The sequence below is a fragment of the Zingiber officinale genome, chromosome 6A (assembly GCF_018446385.1).
Source record: "Zingiber officinale cultivar Zhangliang chromosome 6A, Zo_v1.1, whole genome shotgun sequence".
Taxonomy (NCBI): domain Eukaryota; kingdom Viridiplantae; phylum Streptophyta; class Magnoliopsida; order Zingiberales; family Zingiberaceae; genus Zingiber; species Zingiber officinale.
Window position 1 is genome coordinate 22,171,101 of NC_055997.1, and position 11,554 is coordinate 22,182,654.

The 11,554-nt window shown below is 37.1% G+C and overlaps 1 protein-coding gene across 1 annotated transcript; it reads right to left on the reverse strand.

Moving 5' to 3' along the window:
- Nucleotides 1-5,936: 5,936 nt before the first annotated feature.
- Nucleotides 5,937-9,091, reverse strand: LOC121996104 (lysine histidine transporter 1-like). Its single transcript, XM_042549928.1, has 8 exons — nt 8,919-9,091; nt 7,943-8,100; nt 7,484-7,867; nt 7,005-7,398; nt 6,786-6,891; nt 6,589-6,680; nt 6,425-6,493; nt 5,937-6,328 (listed from the first exon to the last, which is right to left on the reverse strand). The coding sequence occupies exons 1-8, from the start codon at nt 8,970-8,972 to the stop codon at nt 6,224-6,226; spliced, it is 1,362 nt and encodes a 453-aa protein (XP_042405862.1). The 5' UTR covers nt 8,973-9,091; the 3' UTR covers nt 5,937-6,223.
- Nucleotides 9,092-11,554: the final 2,463 nt, after the last annotated feature.

Below are 11,554 nucleotides of genomic sequence, written 5' to 3' on the forward strand. Positions count from 1 at the left end.
CCAATTTATCAAAATACTTTCTAAAAATTTATGCAAATTAGAAAATGAAAATTCTGATTTGAATAGATAATTAGCCAAGGCATGCCCATTAGAATTATTTGATAGTTTAAAGTTAGAAAATAAAAAATTAAAAGAATAAATATAATTATTCAAATAAAATTATGCATGTAGAAATATCTATAATCATTCAAATGTTGGACCTATCAATAGGCTAAACTGGTATTTATGATTTAACAGGGGTCAACTTAGAAAAATCCCCAGAAGTTACATACCCCCAAATTTTTAATTAATCCAGTAGGAAGGAACCTATATTGAGTTCCAAAATTAGATTTGGATTAAATTTTCTTTTGAGTTTTCATAGAGAAGATTAAATGTTTAATTTCTTTAAGAGGATTTGTCTAGAAAGTGGTTGTTGCTCCAATAACCAAAAAGACCTAGTGTCTTACCATAACCTGAAAGTCAATTAATGAAATGAATGTTTAATGGACTAACTGTTAAGCATTTAAATTAACTAATATTTTCAATGTTTGTCAAAATTCTATCAGAAATTATTTAAAATTTTTTTATTATTTTATCAATGATATTTTTTTAATAGTTAGAAATTTTTGAGCTTACACCTTAATATTTTTCTAAACTTTTTTTCCTTAGAATTTTTAATGAACCTCATTTTTTAATGTGATCAAAAGAGAGAGAAGAAAGAACAATTAGAAAAAAAATTTCTTACAAATTTTTACTTGCAAATTTTTGCTTAGAATTTTTTTTCTTAATTGCAAATTTTTCCTTAGAAAAATTTTTCTTACTTGCAAATTTTTACTTAGAAAAATTTCCTTTACTTAGAAAAATCTTTTTACTTGCAAATTTTTTATAAAAACTAAAACTATTTCTTTTTTTGGTTTACCCTAACTTAACTTGAGTTTGATGACATCAAAAAAGGGAAGATTGTTAGAACCTCGTGGTAGTTTTGATGCGATTAACCAAGTTAAAGTTAGGTCCTGTGTATTTGATGCTTGTGTTTAAGTGTGCAGGAGCTTAGGAACACAATAAGTTGAGCGAAAGACGCAGCTAGTGAGAAGGATGACACGGAAAGGGAGCCGACATGCTCGGTGCATTTGAGGGATGAGATGTTGCGGAAGAGTACACTAATGGACAAGAAGAACGTATGTGGCATTCGAGGGACAAGAAGGCAAGGAGGAAGCCTGCTCTAGGAGAATGCCAAAATTTGGGTTCGAGAGAGCCCTATTTTAGATAGACTAAATCACCCAGGCGATCAGAGCAGCGGAAGAGCTAAAAGAGAGCTACGGAGCAGCTGGAGGTGCCCTCAATAGGGATTAAAGGAGCCTCCGTGCCTTTCAGTGGGAAGGTGCCTTCAACAGGGTTGAAGGCGACTTCAACCCACCATGGAAGGTGCCTTCAACCTTGATTGAAGGCGCCTTAGACCTGGCGGAGGTGAACGTTACCGAGGATAATGTTTTATCCTCGGCAGATAAAATTCCATCCCTTGAAGGTGCCTTGAACCTCTATTGGAGGTGCCTTCAAACTACAGATAAGATTCTATAGGGGCTATAAAAAGACCCCTGGACCTAGGAAATATGTATCAACTCCAGGATTCATTTCTTAGCAACTGTCTGAGCAATTAACGAGCGTAAGAGGCTTCTCCGCCTTCACCGAAGAAGATCTTTTAGAGCTTTTTCATTGTCCTTGGATTAACAATCACCTTGGTTGTAACCAAGTAAATCTTGTGCCTCGTCTTTTTAGTTGTTAAGTTAATTTATTATTATTGTTGCTTTTAATTAGAGTTGAAAGAATGGAAGGGTGTTTTTTTTGTTGATAGACAATTCACCCTCATCTTGCCGACCACCAGTACTCCAACAATTGGTATCAGAGCCAAGTTACCTCAGAAGGACTAACCGCCGACTAAAGCACTGAAACGATGGCTAGACCAACGATATTCATACCGAATTTCAAGGGAGAATTTGCGTCTTGGATGAAACGTATGGAGGTATTTTTCAAAACTGTTAATTATTAAATATGGGTTTATAGCTTTCAAAGACTCGCAAGGAAATGAAAAGGATGAACATCAATGGACTAAGAAGGAGCAAGCAGACTTCGTAGCGAACGGAAGAGACGAGTTCCACCTACTCAGCGTACTTCCACCCCAAGAAGTAAATCGGATCGGAGATTACAAATCAACAAAGGAACTTTGGGAGAAGTTCCTAGAGCTGCACGAAGAAACTTTGGGAGAAGTTCCTGGTTGATTAGTCGACCTATAGGGTGATTGGTCGACTGAACAGATTTTTGATCGACCAAATGTGTCTTATAAAAGAACAGCTCGAGGTCTGAGCTAGAACAACTCTGTGAATCTTCCTATCTTCTTCCTCCCTATTCGTGCTACTACTGATCTATACTTCTGTGCAAGCTACGACAATAAACAAGCTCTGACGATCTTCATATCAAATATTATTTGTCGGTAAATTTAAGTTTAACACTTATATAATTTCTTGTAAAACTCTTGTATGAATTACCTCTTCTCTGATGGTTTTGGAAAGGAGATTTTTAGTAGATTATCCAACTGTGCGATCAAGGATTATGAGTCTTGGAGTAGGAATCGACATAGGGTCCGAACCAATTAACCAATCAAGTCACTTGTATTGCTTACTATATTCTATGCTGCTGCTTACTTTGATAAATGAAAAGATTTTTAATGAGTAATATTCAACCCTCCCTTTTATCGTGTTTCTGATCCTTCTGTACAGATATATAAGATGAGCAATTACAATGCAAGTACAAATATAAAGTATACTAACAATGAAAATTAAGTCTTAGGCGTAGGTTGTTGGATGACCTCTCAACATAGTAATAACAAAACTTGCACATGTAGCAACAACAGAAATGAAATAGTGAGTGTGATTGAAATGAATGAATGAGTTAATTCTCGGCTCGGCCACCAAGCCCTTTTTATAGAAATTGTTCAGTCGACTGATCCACTGTTCCATAGATTGAACCTTTCAGTCGACTAATTCAACTATTTGTCTACTGAACCCTTGTGCCTTTCCTTCTTTTCTTTGATTCGATCCTTCGAATCTCGTAAATCATGTTATTTTGTCCATTGATCGCACTAATCCTTCGACATAATCTAGAATTTCCTTTCCTAAGTTGATTCGATCTTATCTCTGCCATTAACATATTTGGATCGGTCGACTGATCCAAGTTATCCGTCGACTAATAAGACTGTAATTGTAACGCCCCAAATTTCCTCAATTAGAGTCCTAAAAGTAATTTTAAAATATTTAAAAATGCTATAGAAATATTCTAGGGATTTTTAGAAATTTTTAGAGTATTTTTATGTAATTTTTGGAGGTCGTTTGGTATTTTTATTAAACGAAGGAAGTTTCGACAAAAAAATGTCCAAGCCGAGAATAGAACCCGCGACCTTTGACTCGGTCAAAACACGACTGACCAGGTGGGCAAATAGATTTTTCTGTTTAGAAAAGGTAGCGAATTTATTTAAGATAGTTAACAGAATATTGGATTATAAAAGGGATAAGTTGATCTTGGATTTGTTTGTTTAGAAAAGGTAGCGAATTTATTTAAGATAGTTAACAGAATATTATAAAAGGGATAAGTTGATGTTGGATTTGTTTGTTTAGAAAAAGTAGCAAATTTATTTAAGATAATTAACAGAATATTGGATTATAAAAGGGATAAGTTGATGTTGGATTTGTTTGTTTAGAAAAAGTAGCAAATTTATCTAAGATAATTAACAGAATATTGGATTATAAAAGGGGATAAGTTGATGCTCTGTTTTCCCGTGACTTAAACCATTCTCTCCTTCTCTTCTGCGTACGATGGCGGAGCTCGGGCAGAAAATGAAAGGGAGTTAGGGTATCATCTCCGGCGAGCGGCCAAGGTCCTAGATGCCCTTTTTGTTCGGTTGTGAGTCCAAGAATCAAGGTAAGTGCTTCTCACCTGCAGTAGGAGTAGTTTCGGACCTTTGTTCTTCTTGAATTCGAAGCATAAGAAGCGCTTATAGTGCAGATTTTAATTAAGCCTATAGTGCAGATTTTAATTAAGCTTATAATGCAGATTTTTATGTAGAGCTTATATTGCAGATTTTAATTAAGCGCTTATAGTGCAGATTTTTAATTAAGCCTATAGTGCAGATTTTAATTAAGCTTATAATGCAGATTTTTATGTAGAGCTTATATTGCAGATTTTAATTAAGCGCTTATAGTGCAGATTTTTAATTAAGCCTATAGTACAGATTTTAATTAAGCTTATAGTGCAGATTTTTATGTAGGCTTATAGTGCAGATTTTAATTAAGCTTATAGTGCAGATTTTATGTTTGCATAGTATGCAAAAATAGTGTAGCATAGAATGCAGAATCTTGATTAGAATAGTATGCAGAATTTTGATTAGCATAGTATGCAGATTTTTGTTTATGCATTTCAAAGTTAGAATTTGTTTAAACATTTCAGTTTTTAAAGAAGCATTCTTTTATTAGAGGTATTAACAAGTATAAGAAAGATAAAGAAAAGAAAGAAAAAAGCCAAGGCCTTAAGTAGATCCCAAAGTCAAGACTTTAGGGATTTTGGCACACAAGGTGCTCGTTAAAATGCCGAGGCATTATATATTAGAAGTATTAAAAGATAACAAGTATTTTACTTTTATCAGTGGCACTGTACTGGACTTTCAGTAGTCCTTGGGCTGGGCTCCCATAGTCGGTCCCTAGGTTTAGATAACCTAGTATGCAGGACTCTCAGTAGTCCTTGGGCTGGGCTCCCATAGTCGGTCCCTAGGTTTAGATAACCTAGTATGCAGGACTCTCAGTAGTCCTTGGGCTGGGCTCCCATAGTCGGTCCCTAGGTTTAGATAACCTAGCAAATCCTACTAGATTCGGGACCAGCTATCTCGGGTCTAGTTAGGGATGCGCGCATAGCAAGTACAGTTGCCGGGCCCAAGAAGAAGTTGATTATTATTTTGAAGTATTATAAGTATAAGTTTTTGAACAAAAGAAATAAGCTTCACATAAGTTTAAAATCTAGCAAGTTTAGTTTTCTTTTATGCTAGCATGTTTGTTTAGATTTGCTTTACATGTTTAGCATTCCAGTACGCCTTGTTTCTTTTGCTATTAGATGAGCATGAGTAGTGTTTCTTTCTGAGCATTCAGTTTTAGATTTCTTCCAGTTACATACATATTCGAGTTTTGTGAGTTAGATAGCGCTTACTAAGTAATTTTGCTTATAGTTTTCATTTCCTCTTACTGCAGATAAAGGAAAGGAAAAGTTATAGCAAAGGAAGGCGACAAGGAGGTGCGGATGGATGTGTGATGTCTGGACTATAGAAGCCTTAGGACCTAACATAAGAATTTATTAAGATTGTCATTTATTAACAAAGAGTTGAGTAGAATGTATTAGATGAGTCATTTAGTCTTCCGCTGCTAGTTAATTGTAAGTTTTGAGTTCTTTGAGAGTTTTAGGAATTACTATCAATATGTGAACAAGGATAGTTTAGTAAAGGTAGTAGTCCAGTAACGCTCCGTCCTCGCACACTAGTAGCGAGAAGAGTGGGGTGTTACAGTAATATCATTTTTTAGATTGATAAGACTTTAACCTAAGGGACTGACAATGTTAAAAAGGAGTTGCAATTTAAATTTGCGTTGAGAGAAAGGAAGAATGTGTGAGGGAAAGGAAGGTAGCCTGAGAGTTATATTTTATCAACTCGCTTGAGATTAACCTGGGGTATAAAATTTCTTGCTCTGTCATTACCCGTGGCCGCGTGAGGTGTTCTTCTCCTCAAAAAGTCATAATATAATTTATTCTTTTTCAAAAAAAGTAAAAAAGAAAAATTTTCAGAATGTTTTTTTAATATTTTTTTTTGTCATCCTCCTAAATAAACAATGATTTATATTTACGAGTCTAGGGAGGTACCATAAGTAATATACATTGTGACAAAAGGTGAATACGTTCACCCCTAGCACCCCCGTCAATCCATTCTAGGATCAATACAGAGGAGGTAAATCACGGACGATTAACCATAAATAATATACATACCCTTATAATGCTACAACCTCTTCGTTCGATCAATAATTTAATCAATTGCCCATTTGTTGACATCACGCAATGCACTTAATTTCACTATGTACCTCTTACGTTTTCCTTAGTATTTAATTTGGCTCGCTATGAATCCCCACCCAACTCGTTCCCAAGTCAACACCGGCCTTTCTCATTGGTAGAACTTGTATTGCTTGTCTATTATGTTTCCGATGATGTCTCGCAATGCACCAATAGGAGCCAAGATCATCAGCAGGACCCCAAGAATTATGCAGATCTGAGAAGGGGAAAAAAAAAAGCGAAACAAATTAATATTCATATTCAGGTTCGTTAATTCTGATAGAGATGATATGCAACGAAGAGATGTTCTTACCCAATTAGTGATCCAAGATAAGCTAAACCTTCTGGGTTTGTAAATAGCAAGCCACATGATGCAAGGAAGCTGGAATCATCGATCGATCAGACAGAAAGAGGATTAATGGCAATATCAATGGTTTGTTGCATGTGAACTGTAATGTAAGTGTGTGGAGCACTCACGAAGTATGTGGTCGGGGCGAACGCGAATCCGCCGAAGAAAGAGAGTAGTCCGCCGAAGAAGGGGAAGGTTATGCCAACGAACATGGTGAATGCTGCATGGTAGTTCACAGTCCAAGGAATTTAGTTCTCTGCTCCACGATTTCCTGAATCGAATCGTTAAAGTGCGATTGAGGAAATTAATGGAGGGAGAGGCTTACCGACATAAGCACTTCGTGTTATCAGGCGAAGAGTTAGACCAGGAGGAAAGCGAAGCCTTTTGACCAGCACCGTCTCCATCATGTCGAACACAGGCATCGCGTAGATCTGCAGAATCGAGGATAATTAATTTGGAATGATGATCGATTATATATATTCCGGGGAAATAATTTATATGTATATATATATATATATATATATAAATCATATATGTGGATCACCTGGTAGCTTCCGATCACGTGAACGACGACCATCATGTTGGCCATGGCAATTAGCCAGTGCGGTCTGCTTAGAGAGACCAGGATGTTGTCCTCGACTCCGTTGCCGAAGGCCCAGTAGCCGACGAAAGCCACAGGGAAGTAGCAGAGGGCGACGACGATGTAGGCGACGATCACGCCCTTCCACATCGGCTTCTTGGAAGGCTTCTCAGGAGTGGAAGGAATGGTGGCTTGGATTTCCAGCACCACGTTGTGGCCAGCGTACGCGAAGGCCACATCTCCCAGCGCCGCCAGGAACCTCATCACAGTCCTTTCTTGTGTATCAGATTTGTAACCGTATTCCACATGCTCCTGCTTCCCCTTGTCCACCGAAGCCACCCATGCAATGGTAGAATAACTAGAATGGATCGAGCAAGGAATTAGTAGTCAGTCCTTTTATTTTTTGATCGATCGATCGATCGTGAAGTAATTTTATCGAGTACCTGAAAGACATAACAGCGGCGGCCAGAGATATCCCAGAAATAGAGTTGAAGTTGGGAAGCTGCGAGAGGACAAAGTGCACAGAGGCGAAGATCATGATGAAAAAGGTGAGCTTGATCTGCTTGCAGTCAGAGCAGACGACGTCGTGGAACTTCTTGAGGGATCTGCCGCCGGTGACCATGTAGACGATGCAGACGCCGACTTCCACAATCAGCTGCTGGGGAACGACGATGTAAAGGCCCAGCTTCTCGCCGAAAGCATATTGTCCCAACTCGTGGTACCGATCGAATCTCTTCCCGGGAACCATCTCGTGCATCTCCACCATTTGCCACAGGGTGTACAGGGTCACGATCCATGATATGACCATCACGGCGATCCCAGGCCCCCTGCGATATGATCCTCAATTTGAGAAGAAAACAAGTAGGAAAAATTAAAAAATCAATCATCAACTGCGTTTGTACCATCCGAGTTCGGACATGGCGTAAGGCAAACTGAGGACGCCAGCTCCGACCATGGCAGTGACATTGTGGAAGGCGGAGTACCACCACTTGGCGTTGCGGGAGGATGTGATGGGAAGCCAGTCGTCGATCGCCTTCTCCTTCTGCTTCTCCTTCTCGCTCTGCGATTGATCAGAGACCATTTGATTTAAGAAACCAATCTCTCAATCTCAGCTCCCAATTCAACAACAGATTAATTATATTTATTCGATCTTAAACAAACGTAATTAAAATTTTGTTTTGTATTCTCGATTCCATAGATCCCGTGTCCCATCACAGGATTGGATACAGAATCGGAGTCATCACGTTAACGTGAGAATATTTTAAACTTCTTCGCGTATCGATTTATCTTGCCGGCGTCGCCTGACAAGGAGCGTGCAATTTTTTTAAAAAAATTGGTCATAAAAGCCAGATTCAACACGCCTCGTTGACCATAAAAAAACTGATCGATCGATCGGCAAGGTTTCCCAGTTAATTGGCATACAGGAAGAAGATGAACACATTAAGACTCAACCCTTTCTTAATGCATCCTGGAAAACTGCAACATACTCCACCATCAACTACGGCGAGATAGAGGAGTCATTTGTTTTCAACTAATCCAAGAAAATGGAACGCCAAATCGATCGATGACGTCCACAAGGTTGATTTTTTTTTTTTTTCATTTTTATTATAAACGTTTTCCACAGGTTTAAAAAAGCTGGCATCCGTAGTTTTTGATACCCGCTCGTTTCTTGTGGACACAGCTGACAGATAAGCTGAAAATTGATGTCTATCCTTTTGACACCGAGCTAGATAAAGCTAATGATAATCAAACTAATTAATTGTGTCTGTAAATCCTTCTCTGCCAATGAATTCAAGTGTTCTTGATGTACATAAAACTGATATTACTGAGCATACTGTACTGATAAATTTACAAACTAGAAATATAGAATCCTGTTACCTGATTTTGTCTACTGTCGTAGTTCTCAGGGAGTGATTGACCTTGAGTTCCCATGCTGAGCCTTTTCTATCTTCTTCCTGGAAGGAAAGATTTCCCAAAGGAAAAGGATGACTACCTACACTCCGGAGATACAGCAATATGCATGGAAAGAATGAAGAGAAGAGGGATATGCATTAGAGGAAGAGGAAGAAGAAGGGATGCATTAAATAAACTTTTCTGGTAGCTGTCTCCGAGAAGTTCAGAGGAAACAGCTTGGCATTCAACATTCTGTGAAATTTGATAGGTTTGACTTAAACAAGTCCACAAGGACTAATTGCCCATGGATGTCAAGGTAAGCCAAAAAAATCGAGGATGAAAAACAATTGACATAGTAAGAAATAGAATGACCTACCACCTCAACATGGAAGACCTTAAGGAAGAAGAACCAATATCAAAGTTGAGTAGTTATGAAAGCATTATTGACACTCCGTTGAATTTTACAACTTTAATATTTTAAGGTATAACTAAAATAAAGGTTGTATATGTTTTGAATGCAAGGAAAAATGAACATTATAAAAATTAATTTCTACTTGCAAAAAATAAAAAAAAAAGAAATACTAAATGTAAGAGGAAAAGAAGGGAGAACTTAGAAATTGATACCTCTTCGAGCACCCAATGAAAGATCAAAGAAAAAAAAAGATTTGTGAGAGCTAAGAATGTCTACAAAAGGGAACAAGATTTAATTTATATAAATCGATGTGTGGTTTATCTAGTTAATTGAAAAAATCTCGTAAGTTAAATAAACACTTTATAACAAAATAGAAAAGTTAAAAATAAAATTATCTTGTCACACTTGCCTGGCAAGTTTGAAAAACAAAAAATTGTTTGAAAAACATTCACAAAAAATTTAGTATGCAAGAAAGGTAGACGACTAGCTATTATAGGAATGGTTTGGGTTGCAAACCAATACAAAGCACCTTCTTATTATTGGATTTTTTATGACTATAATAAACATTACTATAATATACCTAGGATCGTATGACAATGTCTTTCCAATACAATGAAAGATCCGATATCTGATCTTTATGAAGGAAGGTATGGAGGAACTACCGATATCTGACCCGAATACCTGATTATATATATATTAAAAAAAATTTCTCAAAACTCACTAACTATTTTTTGTTAATGATAATCGTGACTATATAAATGTTTAATTTATTATTTTAATTATATATATTTTTAATATAATAATAATTCTAATATGTTTTTGTTGAATGATGATAGTTGGATTGAAAAAGAAAAATTATTAATATAGAATATATCTGATCTTTTAATAGGTATGAGTATGAGAATAGATATCCGATCCCTGATGGATATGGCGATGGAGGATATGAAATCTGACTTGAATTCGACCTATTATTATCTCTAATGGTATTTAGGGAAATCATCCTTAAGAAATCTGATTGGGACTAATAAATTTTAGAACCCAAAAAATATTGACAATGATAAACTAAATAGAATTTTAGCTATCCTTTACCTCTTACCGACACCGACATTGCTCTATGCTACTATTAGTGTTGCCCATCTTCGATGAGCTCTGAAGGGTTGTATGTTGGTCCCGTGAAGCCGGCTAGAGGAGGTGAATAGCCTTGCAATCAAATTTATACTTTCTTTTGCTTTCAATTTTAGCAAAGACAAACACAAGTTAAGTTAACAAATAAAATGAACATAAATTAAAGAAGAGGCATGAATGTTTTACTTGGTTTGCAACCGGAGAGGTTGCTAATCAAAGGCAGTGGAAGCTCACTAAAACTCTTCTTCGATGTAGGTGGAGAAGCTTCTTACAGAAGTTGAAGTACAGAAAAGAAACTACAGAATTATAAATAAAAGCTCATAGTTCATTAACTCATGTTGTGTTCAAATGAAGAAGACTACGGCTCTATTCATAGCTCACTGACAAGGCATCTCCGGGCGTCTGAACCTCTCCAGGCACCCCTAGCGTGGCAGACGTTATCTCCTCACGATGACTCGAAGATGAAGTTTTTCATGTTTGAGTGCCCGAACCCTTGCAAATGTGGACTCAAAGAGTAATCCACTGTGATGAGGTGCCCATTGGGCACCTTAGTGGTCCGGGCGCCCTCTTCGATCACTTGCTTCGTCTTTGGTCACTTGGGTGATCCTTCGGCATTCTAGAGTTGAGCTCACCCAAACCTAACTCCAACCTTCTATTCGAGCAGGCTTCCTCCTCAGCTTCTCGTCCCTTGAACATCGCACACATCCTTCTCGTCTACCAATATACTCTTCTGCAGTACCTCAGCACCTAAGCACCTCGTTCCTTGGATGCAATGAACGTGTCGGCTCCCTTTCGATGTCATCCTTCTCGTTAGCTACTCTTTAGTTTGACTTATTATTTTCCTAAGTTCTTGCACACTTAAACACAAGGATTAAATACACAAGACTTATCTTAATATGGTTGATTTTATCAAAACTAAACCGAGGTATTTACAATCATTGTTGATGTGCATCAATCCAAGTTAAGTTAAGGTTAATCCAAAATAAAATAATTTATACTAAGTAAATTAATTTACAATTATAAAAAGAATTTGTAATTAAGTATAAAAAAAGCCTCCTCTTTAACTTACTTAGTATTCCCCCCT

Coding starts and splice junctions, on each gene's coding strand:
- LOC121996104 (XM_042549928.1), bottom strand. CDS start 8,972: ATGGGAACTCAAGGTCAATCACTCCCTGAGAACTACGACAGTAGACAA. Junction 7,868..7,942: donor GCCATGTCCGAACTCGGATG/GTACAAACGCAG, acceptor ATCATATCGCAG/GGGGCCTGGGATCGCCGTGA. Junction 6,892..7,004: donor ACGTGATCGGAAGCTACCAG/GTGATCCACATA, acceptor TCGATTCTGCAG/ATCTACGCGATGCCTGTGTT.